General features: G+C 36.2%; 1 protein-coding gene across 2 annotated transcripts in view; it reads right to left on the bottom strand.

The window, feature by feature from the left end:
- Window positions 1–3,496: 3,496 nt before the first annotated feature.
- Window positions 3,497–12,319, bottom strand: part of GPR174 (G protein-coupled receptor 174) — a 63,393-nt gene continuing 54,570 nt past the window's right edge. For both annotated transcript variants that reach the window (XM_077888206.1, XM_077888207.1), the window contains one exon: window positions 3,497–8,645. In XM_077888206.1, coding sequence (XP_077744332.1) covers window positions 7,102–8,079 — 978 coding nt within the window. In that variant the 5' untranslated portion in view covers window positions 8,080–8,645 and the 3' untranslated portion in view covers window positions 3,497–7,101. The remainder of the gene's footprint in view (window positions 8,646–12,319) is intronic.

The following is a 12,319-nucleotide window of genomic DNA, read 5'->3' on the forward strand; positions in this document are numbered from 1 at the left end:
TTGATGTTACAATTTACTTCTTTTATGTTATGTATTTAACAATTTATTGTAGTTATAGTTAATTTAATTATTTTTCCCTCTAACTTGTATAGTGTAGTTGGGGTGTTAACTCATCTTCCTAATATATAGGTACAGTTTTCTAAGTCTGGCTGTCTATTCTTCACCTTTCCCAGTGTGTCATGTACTTTCATATGTTTCCTTATCACTGATGAGCATTTTCATTTCAGCTTGAAGAACTTTTAACATTTCCTTCAAGGCAGGTCTAGTGGTGGTGGGTTCTCTTAACATTTGTTTGTCTGAGAAAACTTTTATTTCTCCTTCATATAAGAAGGCTACATTGCAGGATAAAGTCTCCATCACACTTCTGCAGTCGAAGGCTTATTTAAGGAAAACAGAATCATGTTAATAGACATTTTTATTTTAGTTGGAACCTGTTCATATTGATCAAAAGGGAGTTCTTTTGTTTATTTCTTTCTTACTATTTGATTAGCATTTTATTTATTTTTTTTATAAAGATTTTATTTGTTCGAGAGAGAGAGAGAGAGAGGCAGAGACACAGGCAGAGGGAGAAGCAGGCTCCATGCAGGGAGCCCAACGTGGGACTTGATCCCGGGTCTCCAGGATCACGCCCTGGGCAGAAGACAGCTGAACATGATTAGCATTTTAAAATGTATGAATGAAACTTGTCTTTGTACAGATTGTAGATATCCAATATGGCTTAGAAAGGGCTGAGAAAAATCTTTCCATTATGCCCAGAATCAAACTTTGAAGAGCAAAGAATCCTAAGTCTGCCTTGGAACTTTGCTTCTGAAGCTTTTGCAAAAAGATAACATTCAGGTCAGAGTGATAGTTGCTCTATTATTCTTTGAAGATATCCAAGTAAGTCAATCGGAGGACAAACATTATATGGTCTCATTCATTTGGGGAATATAAAAAATAGTGAAAGGGAACAAAGGAGGAAGGAGAGAAAATGAGTGGGAAATATCAGTGAGGGTGACAGAACATGAGAGACTCCTAACTCTGGGAAATGAACAAGGGGTAGTGGAAGGGGAGGTGGGTGGGGGGATGGGGTGACTGTGTGACGAGCACTGAGGTGGGCACTTGACGGGATGAGCACTGGGTGTTATGCTATATGTTGGCAAATTGAACTCCAATAAAAAATATACAAAAAAAAAGATATCCAAGAAGGCAAAGGTAAGGTGTCAAATAAGAGCTATGCCTATAGAGGGATTAGCAGATGCAGAATAGGGAGTTAAATAAAACTTAGTCAACAAACTATAGAAGAAAAAGTGTGGTCTTGACAAAATCAAATAAGGGTTCAAGTCTGAAGAAGTTCTGCTGAGGAAGTAGTTGATAAAGTTCAAGAAAGTTATAGTACATTGTCTTGTTTCCCAAACATACATCACATTCTCTGTAGCTGAGGAATAAGTAAAAGAGCCACATTTACTTGAAAGTTTTTCTCACTCCTTCTCCCCAAAGTATGGTAGTGAAGGCAGTGAAATTACTTCTAGTCTGGCTTTAGAAAGATGCAGAAAAGTTATATATGTGATTTGAGGATATTGGAAGCATGGGCCAGATCTCATATTTATATCCCTTTGTTTTCTTCATGTCTATCTAAACATCAGAGATTTCTCTTTAGAAAATCCTTTACCCCTTCCTAGGAAATTATTTCTGCAATAACCAAAATGTTCAATTCTTTTTTTCTTTTCCTTTATCCTTTATTTTTTAAAGTTTTTATTTAAATTCTAGTTAGTTTAATATTGATTTCAGGAGTGGAATTTAGTGATTCATCACTTAGCCATAACACCCGGTGTTCATCACAAATTCTTTCCTTAATATTTATCACTCATTTAGGCCATTGATCTCCCACTCCCCTCCCGCACCCTCAGTTTGTTCAAAATGTGTAATAACTAACAACTTGCTTATTACAGAATATATCTGGGCTTAACCAAAGCACTAAGGATATAGGTACGATAAAGAGGAAGTTGCTAAAGTGTAAGAAAGAGAAATAAGATGAGAAGGAGGCCAGAGACAATTGCACTGTCTTTGCATTTTTTATTAATTTTTATTTTACTTATTTTTAAAAGATTTTATCTATCTATCTATTTACTTATTTATGTATTGATGAGAGACACACAGAGAGAGGCAGAGACATAGGCAGAGAGAGAAGCAGACTTTCCACAGGGAGCCTGAAGTGAGACTCTATCCCAGGACCCAGGATCATGACCCGAACCAAAAGCAGACACTCAACCACTGAGCCACCCAGGCATCCCTTGTTTGTTTTCAGGTCTGTTTTTGGAAGAGTAGAGGGGGACAATGGAAACTTGTGGTTTGGTTTTGTTTTCTTTTGTTTTCCTGGCAAACCACAAAACAAATCAGATTATCAGGTATTAACATCCCTTAAGAATAAAGAGAAAATATCCTTTCAACCACTTCATCTGCTTTTCTGCCAGTAAACTATATTCTAGAAAATACAGGGTGTTGTGTCATTCAAATAAATTTGGTCCACTAGTGAGTGAGAGGAATAATCTTAGTAGGATGTGGATAGTAAATAGTCTATCTGTGGGAGAAGTTGATGGAAGGGTGGAGTGGGATGAAGGAATTTCCTCATCTTTCTATTTGAGAATAGAATTCACCTCCCAGGGAGAGAAAGTGAGATTTAAACCTCATAGGGTTTATCTATATGTGTGAGGATACTGTAAAAAATCCTCAAGTGTATCATGTTCTGAAAAAGTCATTGAATATACCTTGGCTTTGGGAGGCAGAAAACGTAATTACAGAGACTATCTTTACTATTAAAATGTAAATTATAAGTTACAGATGTAAATAAATTCCAAATGCAATATGTTCACAGTGTCTTGGAAGTAAAAATAGAAAAATGATACAAAAATGAAGTTGCACAAATGTTCCACTTATGTAGTCTTTCAGATCAAGGTAGGTTGCTCTGTTGTTCCTAGGGCAGATGGTTCCTTTTTTTAAAATTTTTTTAATTTATTTACGATAGTCACACACACACACACACACACACAGATAGAGAGAGGCAGAGACACAGGCAGAGGGAGAAGCAGGCTCCATGCACCAGGAGCCCGATGTGGGATTCGATCTCCGGTCTCCAGGATCATGCCCTGAGCCAAAGGCAGGCGCTAAACCGCTGCGCCACCCAGGGATCCCAGATGGTTCCTTTTTTTATGGAATTACAGATTAATAGAATTAGCTGCTTACCTGAGTGACAATGAAAACATATAAAACATTTGAATATAATAATAACCACAACAATAATAAATAATAATAATTAATAATAATGAAAATAAAAACATGGAAATCACTCCATATTCAAAATCTTTTTTTTATAAATTTATTTTTTATTGGTGTTTAATTTGCCAACTTATAGAATGCTCATCCCATCAAGTGCAAGTGCCCCCCTCAGTGCCTGTCACCCAGTCACCCCCATCCCCCACCCACCTCCTTTTCTACCACCCCTACTTTGTTTCCCAGAGTTAGGAGTCTCTCATGTTTTGTCTCCTTTTCTGATATTTCCCACTCATTTTTTCTCCTTTCCCTTTTATTCAAAAATCTCTGTTTTTTGGAATAATTATGTGTATATTTTGGAATCAGAACTGAAAATAACTTTATATAGGAAATGTGAATTTATTTATCTTGAATTGTATATTACCATAGTTGATGATATTCACATTTTGCACCCTGATTTCATTGAACCCAGAGAGTGACAAATGGGAGATGCAAAAAGGAGATTTTCCAAGGAAAAGAGAAGCTCAGAGAGGAAACTGATGTCCAAATGGCAGCTGCAGTAGCACATCCCTCCTACTCCTAAAATTGATGTTTTTCTCCTGGGAATAAGGTCCAGAGTTGGAAGGGGAAAAGTCAAAAAGAAACAAGAGAGATCTGAGAAGCTGATATATTGTTAGATAGATAGATGATGTTAGATAGATAGATGATATATCTCCTAGAATTATGGTAAGCAAAGTAGGTGATCAATTACTATATGTAATTTAAAAGACATATCAGAAAGGGAGACAGAACATGGAAGACTCCTAACTCTGGGAAACAACTAGGGGTGGTGGAAGGGGAGGAAGGCAGGGGGTAGGGGTGACTGGGTGGCGGGCACTGAGGTGGGAACTTGATGGGATGAGCACTGGATGTTATTCTGTATGTTGGCAAATTGAACACCAATAAAAAATAAATTTATTATTAAAAAAAAAAGAGTCAGCGCCCAACCGACAGAGCCACCCAGGTGCCCACTTCCATAATCTTTCAATGTTCGATGGCATCACAGGTAAAATATCAGGGACTATAATATTTTTCATATGAAGATTTTAAATTCCATTTTTTGATTATACAGGAATATTAAAATGTAACACTTTTTATTTAAAAAAAAAAGACACTACTGTAAAATCCACTTTCTTAAAAAAATCTTCCCCTCCAGTTTTCTTCAGTGTCTTTCTCCCTTCCATTAAAAGTAAGGAAGGGGCACCTGGTTGGCTCAGTGGTTGAGTGTCTGCTTTTGGCTCAGGTCATGACCCTGGGGTCCTGGGATCAAGCCCTGTGTTAGGCTCCCTGGCGGGAGCCTGCTTCACCCTCTGACTCTCTCTCTACCTTTCTCTGTGTGTCTCTCATGAATAAATAAATAAAATACTTTTTAAAATAAAATAAAAGTAAGGGATTAACACTTTGATTTTTCGTTTATCCCTAAAACTTGAATTCAGATAGCCCTGAGCAAGTTAATATTAAGCTAACATTCGTCATAGCACCTTAGTGTGAATAGATTGATCAGATTACTCCCTAAAAGAACAAAGAAATAGGACAAAAGGAAAAGCATATTGATGGGGAAGAGGGGTAAATAAGTTACAACACAATACAAACCTAGATGGGTAGACCTGGGGAGAAGTGGTGGTCCTAGCTAAGCAGCATAAGAATATAGGACACTTGTCATCTCCTCTAATGTCATAAGTGATCTGCAAGGGCTTCTGGGCCACCTAATAAGTGATCACTAACTCCTTTAACCATTCCTCTAAGAAATTCATTAATGTTCTAGAAATATTTCCTCTCCCTTTTAAAAATGAAAATAGACATTCTTAAAATAATAATACATTAATAAAATTAAATCTCTGGTATCCCAAAATGATCCTAAAAAGTATAATCCAGGCTAATCTGAAAAAATAGTAAACAAATATAATATGGACAAGACTCTTCCATTATAAGAACCCACAAAATTATTACTTGTGATCCCATTACAATGCTAAATTATATTCAAACACAAAGCACTGTTAAATCAAACAGACCAGAAATGGTTACAGTTACTCTTTTTAAAACACAATATAACACTCATTTAGAATTCATATAACACATCAAAATATGTATCTTACAATGAATTATAAGGAGATAAATACACTTGTTAGCAGCACAAAGTCTGTTTTCTAGTAAGATATTTTAATAACAAAGGACAAGCAAAATCAATACTTTTCTAGAGAAAACATTAGAAAAATTTCCATTTCTCTAAGATATTAGAATTGATTTTGGTTTTATCATTCCCCCCATTCATATTAGTATCATAACTGTGTGGCTAAAACAACTCCTTGTCTATAAAAATATGTTGGAACCTTTGTTGATTTCCACATTCCTCCAGATGAGAAGTAGCATGTATCTTTATTATATAGCACACAGATTTTATGTAGATCATTGTTTTAAATTAGAGCATTTTGCAAAAACATGTTTCAAAGTACAGTAATATTTTAGATCTCATATTTAATTATGAATCATATCTTGGGTCTGCTACTTGCATACTAGTACCAAACTAGTACTAGTATACTGCTACAGGTAGCAGATAAATAACTGTAAGGGGAGTCCAATGCTGCCAAAATTAATCTTTTGCAGTTTTTTTTCTCCCAAAATGTGAAAGAATTTCCTTCCATAGCTGCTAGGAGGTAGGCTGTGCATGACTCACAATGGTATGACTCGGGTAAAGCTGGACCAGAAAAATTTCTGAAGGTCCACAAATTTCAATGGTCCACATGCCTAGCTGCCTTCAGTCCATGAAGGTGACTTGACAGTTGCCACTTAAATTAAAGAAATAAATACAGAATGGTGAGGCTTTTAAAAGGTGTACCCATCTCTTCATCTTTTTTCTCTGGCCTAAGCTTAGTAATTAATTAGTGCACTGCTTCTTTCATAGGCTCAAAAAGTGCAGTAACCTGTCAGAGATAGTCAATGTTACTCTAGGAGCATGGTAAAAACTCTTTGTATTATTCAGGTCCATATATTTCATTACATATTCTTTGGAAATAGTTTAAGAGTACTGGAACTGTGATTATCACTTATCTGCTGTCTCCTGGACCTATAGAGACAATTTGGGTCACATTGTATGTTCTTTGGTGAACTATTTGGCTTGGGTGGATTCAGTATGACATCTTATACAGGCCATAGAGGTTACTGTATGTGAATGTATTTCTTGTTATTACTTTAAATATAACAGAGGCCTGAGTTCAGATTTTCATTTTATGAACAGGTGTGATAGATGATGTTTCATATTGACAGTTAAATGAAGGAAATAGTTATTTGAGTCTTCAAATCCTGGATTATAATCACACATGGGAGATAAAAATGGTCCCATGTTTATACCACTTTCTTTTCACAGAATAATATATTGTCCATCCTACTTAAAATACAATCAAAATATGATGTTTGAATATAAACTGTGGCTACTAGTATAAAAAGACAAACTACATTGCCTCTAAATACAGAGACTCAGTGTCCATTGCAGCAAAACTAAGTGCTTATGATGAGCCCAAGCTGATAGTCTCCTGTGTCTTAGGTTCACATAAAACTGATGACTCTGAGTACATATATATAGAATGCCACTGAAGTTTTACAGTTTAATTCCTGACTTGATAACAAATTATTACATGGACATGTCAACATGTGATGGTGGAATACAGTGCTTTAAACAGCTTCCTCATATAGGTAAAATAGAGCATAACTGAAAAGTCGTCAGTGCTCCCTGTGATTACTTTCCAGTGGCTTGTGATATTACAAATACCTTCTGATATACTTGCATTTCAGATAACATTCAGGTTTTGTTTTAATTTAGCATAATTCAGTGGTATGGTTGCTTACAAAGGATTTTGCATGGAGTTGGATGCTATCTTGTCTTGAAAGTCGTCTTCTGAACTCATTAGTGGTGAAGTAGTATATGACTGGGTCAAGACAGGAATTCATACTAGCAAGACAGAGAGCAACTGAATGAAATATTAGAATCACCCTTCTGGTTAGGCAGCTTTGAATTTTGTTGGACTTGACCAGGAAATCCAAAGGAAAACTGAAGTGATAAGGTGCAAAGCAAATTAGGAATACTCCTGCACAGGTTAGAATCATCTTCAAGGCTTTCTTTTTCTCCCCAAGGTCTTGGGCCACAGGATATTTATCATGCAGTGATAAAACTGTCTTCCAGGTACAATATAGGACAATCAGAAGAGGAGTGACAAACCCAATCAATTCGCCAATGGTCATCATGGCAATATACTGGGCCAAATTGACATTCCTGGTAGGAAGATCCACAAAACATTTGGTTCTATTACCTGCGGTGTCATCACTGGTTCTGAGGAGAGGAAAGAGAAGACAGGCAAGGCAGATGATCAACCAGCCAGCAATGCTGATATATAGGTCATATTTCTGTTTGCAATCATGGAAGCGAAAGGGGTATATAAGAAACAAAAACCGTCTCACGCTTATGCAGACCAAGAAGTAGATGCTTGCATACATGTTGACATACTTCAGGTAGAAACAGAACATGCAAAGGCCAGGCCCAAATGGCCAGTCATGATTTAAGTAGTAAAAGATCCTCAGTGGCAGGGAGAGAACTTGTAGTAAGTCAGCAATGGCTAAGTTTATCATGAATATCACAGCCCGTTTGGTTTCTTTCATATAGCCATAAAATACCCATAATGCTAATATATTGCCTATGAGACCTGGCACAAGAATTACAGTATATGTCACTGCATAGATAAAATATCGAAAATCTGTCTTGTCCCCATCTGGCCCAGTACACGTGACATTAATAGGCATGTTTCTTTCCAGAACAACTATCTTTGCTAAATGGTGGATCAAAACAGTAATTCACGATCAACTGCTCCTCTTTCTAAAGACTTTTTATCAATGGGTTGTAGAGAGTGAGAATAAAATAACCTCTTTCTTACTTCATTGGTCTGAGCCTTTACATAATTTGGAAGACTTTCAAAGAAGTATTTGCATATTTGCCTTGGATTTTTTTTATAGTAATCACACTCAAGTCTAATGTGCAAGCACCGATTAACAAGCTATTATAACTTTTCCCTCTTGTTTACTGTTATAAGGCCTTCTGGGACATCATGACAGTTGATTCTCTCCCATTTGGATTATGAATGTGCCACACAGAAGCTCTTCGAATTTCCATATGATGATAGGCATCTCTTTACAGGTGTTTGACAACAGTTTTTTTTTTTTTTCTGACTTTTGGCTCACATAGAAGGAAGGTTTTGTTTAGTACTCAGTGAGTCCGCAGTTCTTCAGAGGTGATTAACTTGGATACATCAGCTTTCTGAGACTTTTTCAGTTAGGTGTTGAAAGCTAAAAAATGGGAAGCAAAGGCAGAGCTGCAAGTGAAAAAACAAATAAACAAATTATTGTCTGGCACTTTTGCAAAAAAATAAAAAGCCTATGTGTACAAAAATCTATTCATTTGAATGGAAAATTCTGATGTAAGTGAGGGTGACAAACCAGTTTATGTAAATCACTTTAGAATCACAGGAAAGTATAGCTAGAAGTAACCTGAAAGGTAATGTAGTCTGTGTCTTGAACCAACTTTAAGAGCTTTTTAGAAATGCTGAGGACTCTCAGGCCCCACCCAGGACCTGTTGAAACAGTCTGCAGTTTAACAAAAGCGACATGTGATTTTTATGCATATTTACATTTGAGAGGCTCTGATTTAGATCCTGATTCACAAACCACATTGATTGTCAGACTCATCTGATGGAGTTTAAAAAAAAACAACTTTCTATAGCTTTCCTGGTATCTCCTCCAGAGATTCTGATTCAGTATATAAGCCCCAAATTTGTATTTTTTAAAACCTTTCCACATGATTCAGATATAGTCAACTGAGCATTCCTCCTTGAACCATCATTATAGAGGCTACTAACTTGGTCAGAATCCTTCTCAGATGTCTGAAAATAAGTGAGCAACCAGCCTCTCTTTAAATACTGCATTAACATGGGTCATTTAGTCATCTCTTAAATATCCTGGTTAACAGACCATAGTACCAGTAGAGAGAATCAAAATCCCAAGGTAATTGATTCAGCTGGACCCATGAGTTTTGTTCTGTGGTGAACAAATTTTAGCTTAAGGACTTGAATAGTTGCCTTAAGGCTGCTGCAATTCAGGAAGATTTAACTGACTTTAAAGACATGTGGGAAGAACAAAAATGGAATAAGAATTATGTAACATCCTGCTTTATATTATCAAATCCATTGTGCTTTAAAGTGTGCTTTAAAGTGCTTCCTGCCATTGAAAGAATTGTTTTGTTAAATTTTTTTGACTCAATTGCTTAATAAGAAAAATAGCACATTTTTTTCAAAGATATGGTGCTCGGGATCCCTGGGTAGCTCAGTGGTTGAGCGCCTGCCTTCAGCCCAGGGTGTGATCCTGGAGTCCCAGGATCGAGTCCCACATCGGGCTCCCTGCATAGAGCCTGCTTCTTCTTCTGCCTGTGTCTCTGCCTCTCTCTCTCATGAATAAATAAATAAAAATTTAAAAAAAAGATATGGTGCTCATTTTAACTAAAAGACCTGATGAATTATATCTTGGGTAAGGACAAAGTAGATAGATGACATTATAATATACAAGGAAGCACAGCTGTAAAGAATAACATAACATAGATATTGAAAGTGATTAAAATTAGAGGTTGTTTAGTTCTAAAACTGAAATACATCTTTATAATATTTACACAGGTAGTGATTTTGCATAGGTGGCAGGCAAAATAAGGTGGCAGATCAAACAATCAAAAGCCCTTGGTTTTCAACCTTCTTTTAACTATACAGCAGTCATGGTCTTCTAATGTCACTGAATAGACATTAGTTTAGAAGTTTATACAACTATACATCCAGTCAACCTCCATTGAACATCCATTTTTCCTTGTGGGCAATGACTCTTAAATTTATATTTCTTTTACGCTGTAGCTCTCTTTCCAACTTTATATAAGAACTCTTGAGTTATCACCTCAAAATTCAATCTATGAAAATTAATATTTGTTCAAAAATATGTCTTATCTTGTCAGATTATGTCATCTCTTTGATAAAAAAAATCTAATGGTTTTTGCTCCTCTTACTTAGAAGAAAGATCAAAGTTATTTACAATAGCCTACATCTCTGGGGTGCTTGAGTGGCACAGTCGGTTAAGCTTCGGACTCTTGGTTTCACCTCAGGTCTGATCTCAAGGTTGTCAGATCAAGCCCCATGTGAGGATCCATGCTCAGTGCAGAGTCTGCTTGGGTTTCTCTCTCCCTCTCCCTCTGCCCCTCCTCTCTCTACCTCTCTGTTTCAAATAAATAAATAAATAAATAAATAAATAAATAAATAAATAAATATTTTTAAATGGCCTAATCTGTTTTTTAGTTATTAATTTCTGTCTGTGTCCTTTTTATGCCTCTGTTTTCCTGCTTATTCCACCCTACCATAGCAAGGCCAGAAATTCTTTGAAGTCAGAGGCTGGGGTTTAGACACCTTTATATCCCCTGGAGCACCCAGAGATATGTTTGGAATGTGATGGATTCATCCAATATTTATTCAACAAATATTTATTCAACATCTACCATTTGCCAGGCACTGCTCTTGATATGAGGATAGAGTGGAAAAGGGCACATGATTTCAGTCTTCATGGACCTTATTTTCTAGTGAGGCAGAATGATAATTGCCATACAGTATTTAAAAAGTGTGTTTGTAGGCAATCTACAGCATACTCTATAGGACAAATGAAGGTAAACTAAAATATTAAGAACATTTTTCCTTAAGTGAAGTGAAATCAAATCTATGACTACCCTCCCAAAGTCTATAATCTTCCTATTTGTCATTCTGTCAGTGGGCACATTTTAGTGCATTTTCATATGTATATCCTAGCCTGTAACCTCAAAATGCTTCTGAATAGAATATATACTTTACAATTCCTCTGGCTTCCTCTGGGAATGTTGATGATGATTTCCCTTTGTTTAAATAGCATTATTTTCTAGTAGGAAAAGTTGCTTGGAGTGACTGAAAAAGCTTTCCTTCATGGGAAAAAAGAAACTAGTTAAAACCCATGCTTTAGAATGAATATAAACTCCTCAGTTTTTAAAGAGTGATGGAGACAAAAAAATAAAGGAGGCATTTTTCTTCAGAACATGACACTATTTTCTGAGATTTTCCTTTCTTAGGAAAGAAATCCATATCATCTCAGACACAGAAAGAGACTCCAGTTTGAATGAGGTATTTATTTAAAGAATCATGTCAGCATCTTTGATCAAATTATTTTTTGCTATCAGGAGACTAATCTTCCTTAATTTTACATACTTCCTTTTGCGAAGAAAAAAAGAAGAGAAAAACATGAAACTAATGGCCTAAATCTGGCCTGATCCCCAGCAATCTACACGTCAGAAACTATTTCATATGGAGTCCTCATGGGAAGTTATTATCTTCATTTACAGATATTTATGTTCATCCAAACCTGAAGCTTTACTAAATTTCACTCATGATATGGTTCAAGAGTATTTTCCAGCAATATTTTGCCTTTGGTTGCTTTTCCAGGAAAGACGTGATTCAAATGAATATCAGGGATAACTTTTTGTGTTATTTTACTGGGACTTCTTCTGAACAAGTTACTATTATCTATGAAGGTGCTAGACTTTTACCCATCAAAATTTGTTTTTGTATTTTAATAAAGAAAGTGAACGACTGGGGTGCCTAGGTGGCTCAGTCCATTAAGTGTCTGCCTTCAGCTCAGGTCATGATCCCAGAGTCCTGGGATCAAGCTCTTCACCTTGGGCTCCCTGCTCAGTGGGGAGCCTGTTTCTCCCTTTCCCTCTGCCCTTCACTTGTGCTTGATTTCTCTCTACTTCTCTCTCTCAAATAAATAAAATCTTTTTTAAAAAAAGAAAGTGAACCATTAAAAATATTAGATCATCAAATGACCTAATTTTTAATGGTGGTCTTCAAGCCATATTAGGGGCAAGTAAAGACTATATTTTGGGATGTGAAACTCTGCCCAGCAACCATCCAGTCATAGGTCATAGGCAACTACTTAC

Source organism: Canis aureus, chromosome X (assembly GCF_053574225.1).
Source record: "Canis aureus isolate CA01 chromosome X, VMU_Caureus_v.1.0, whole genome shotgun sequence".
In the NCBI taxonomy this organism is placed as follows: Eukaryota; Metazoa; Chordata; class Mammalia; order Carnivora; family Canidae; genus Canis; species Canis aureus.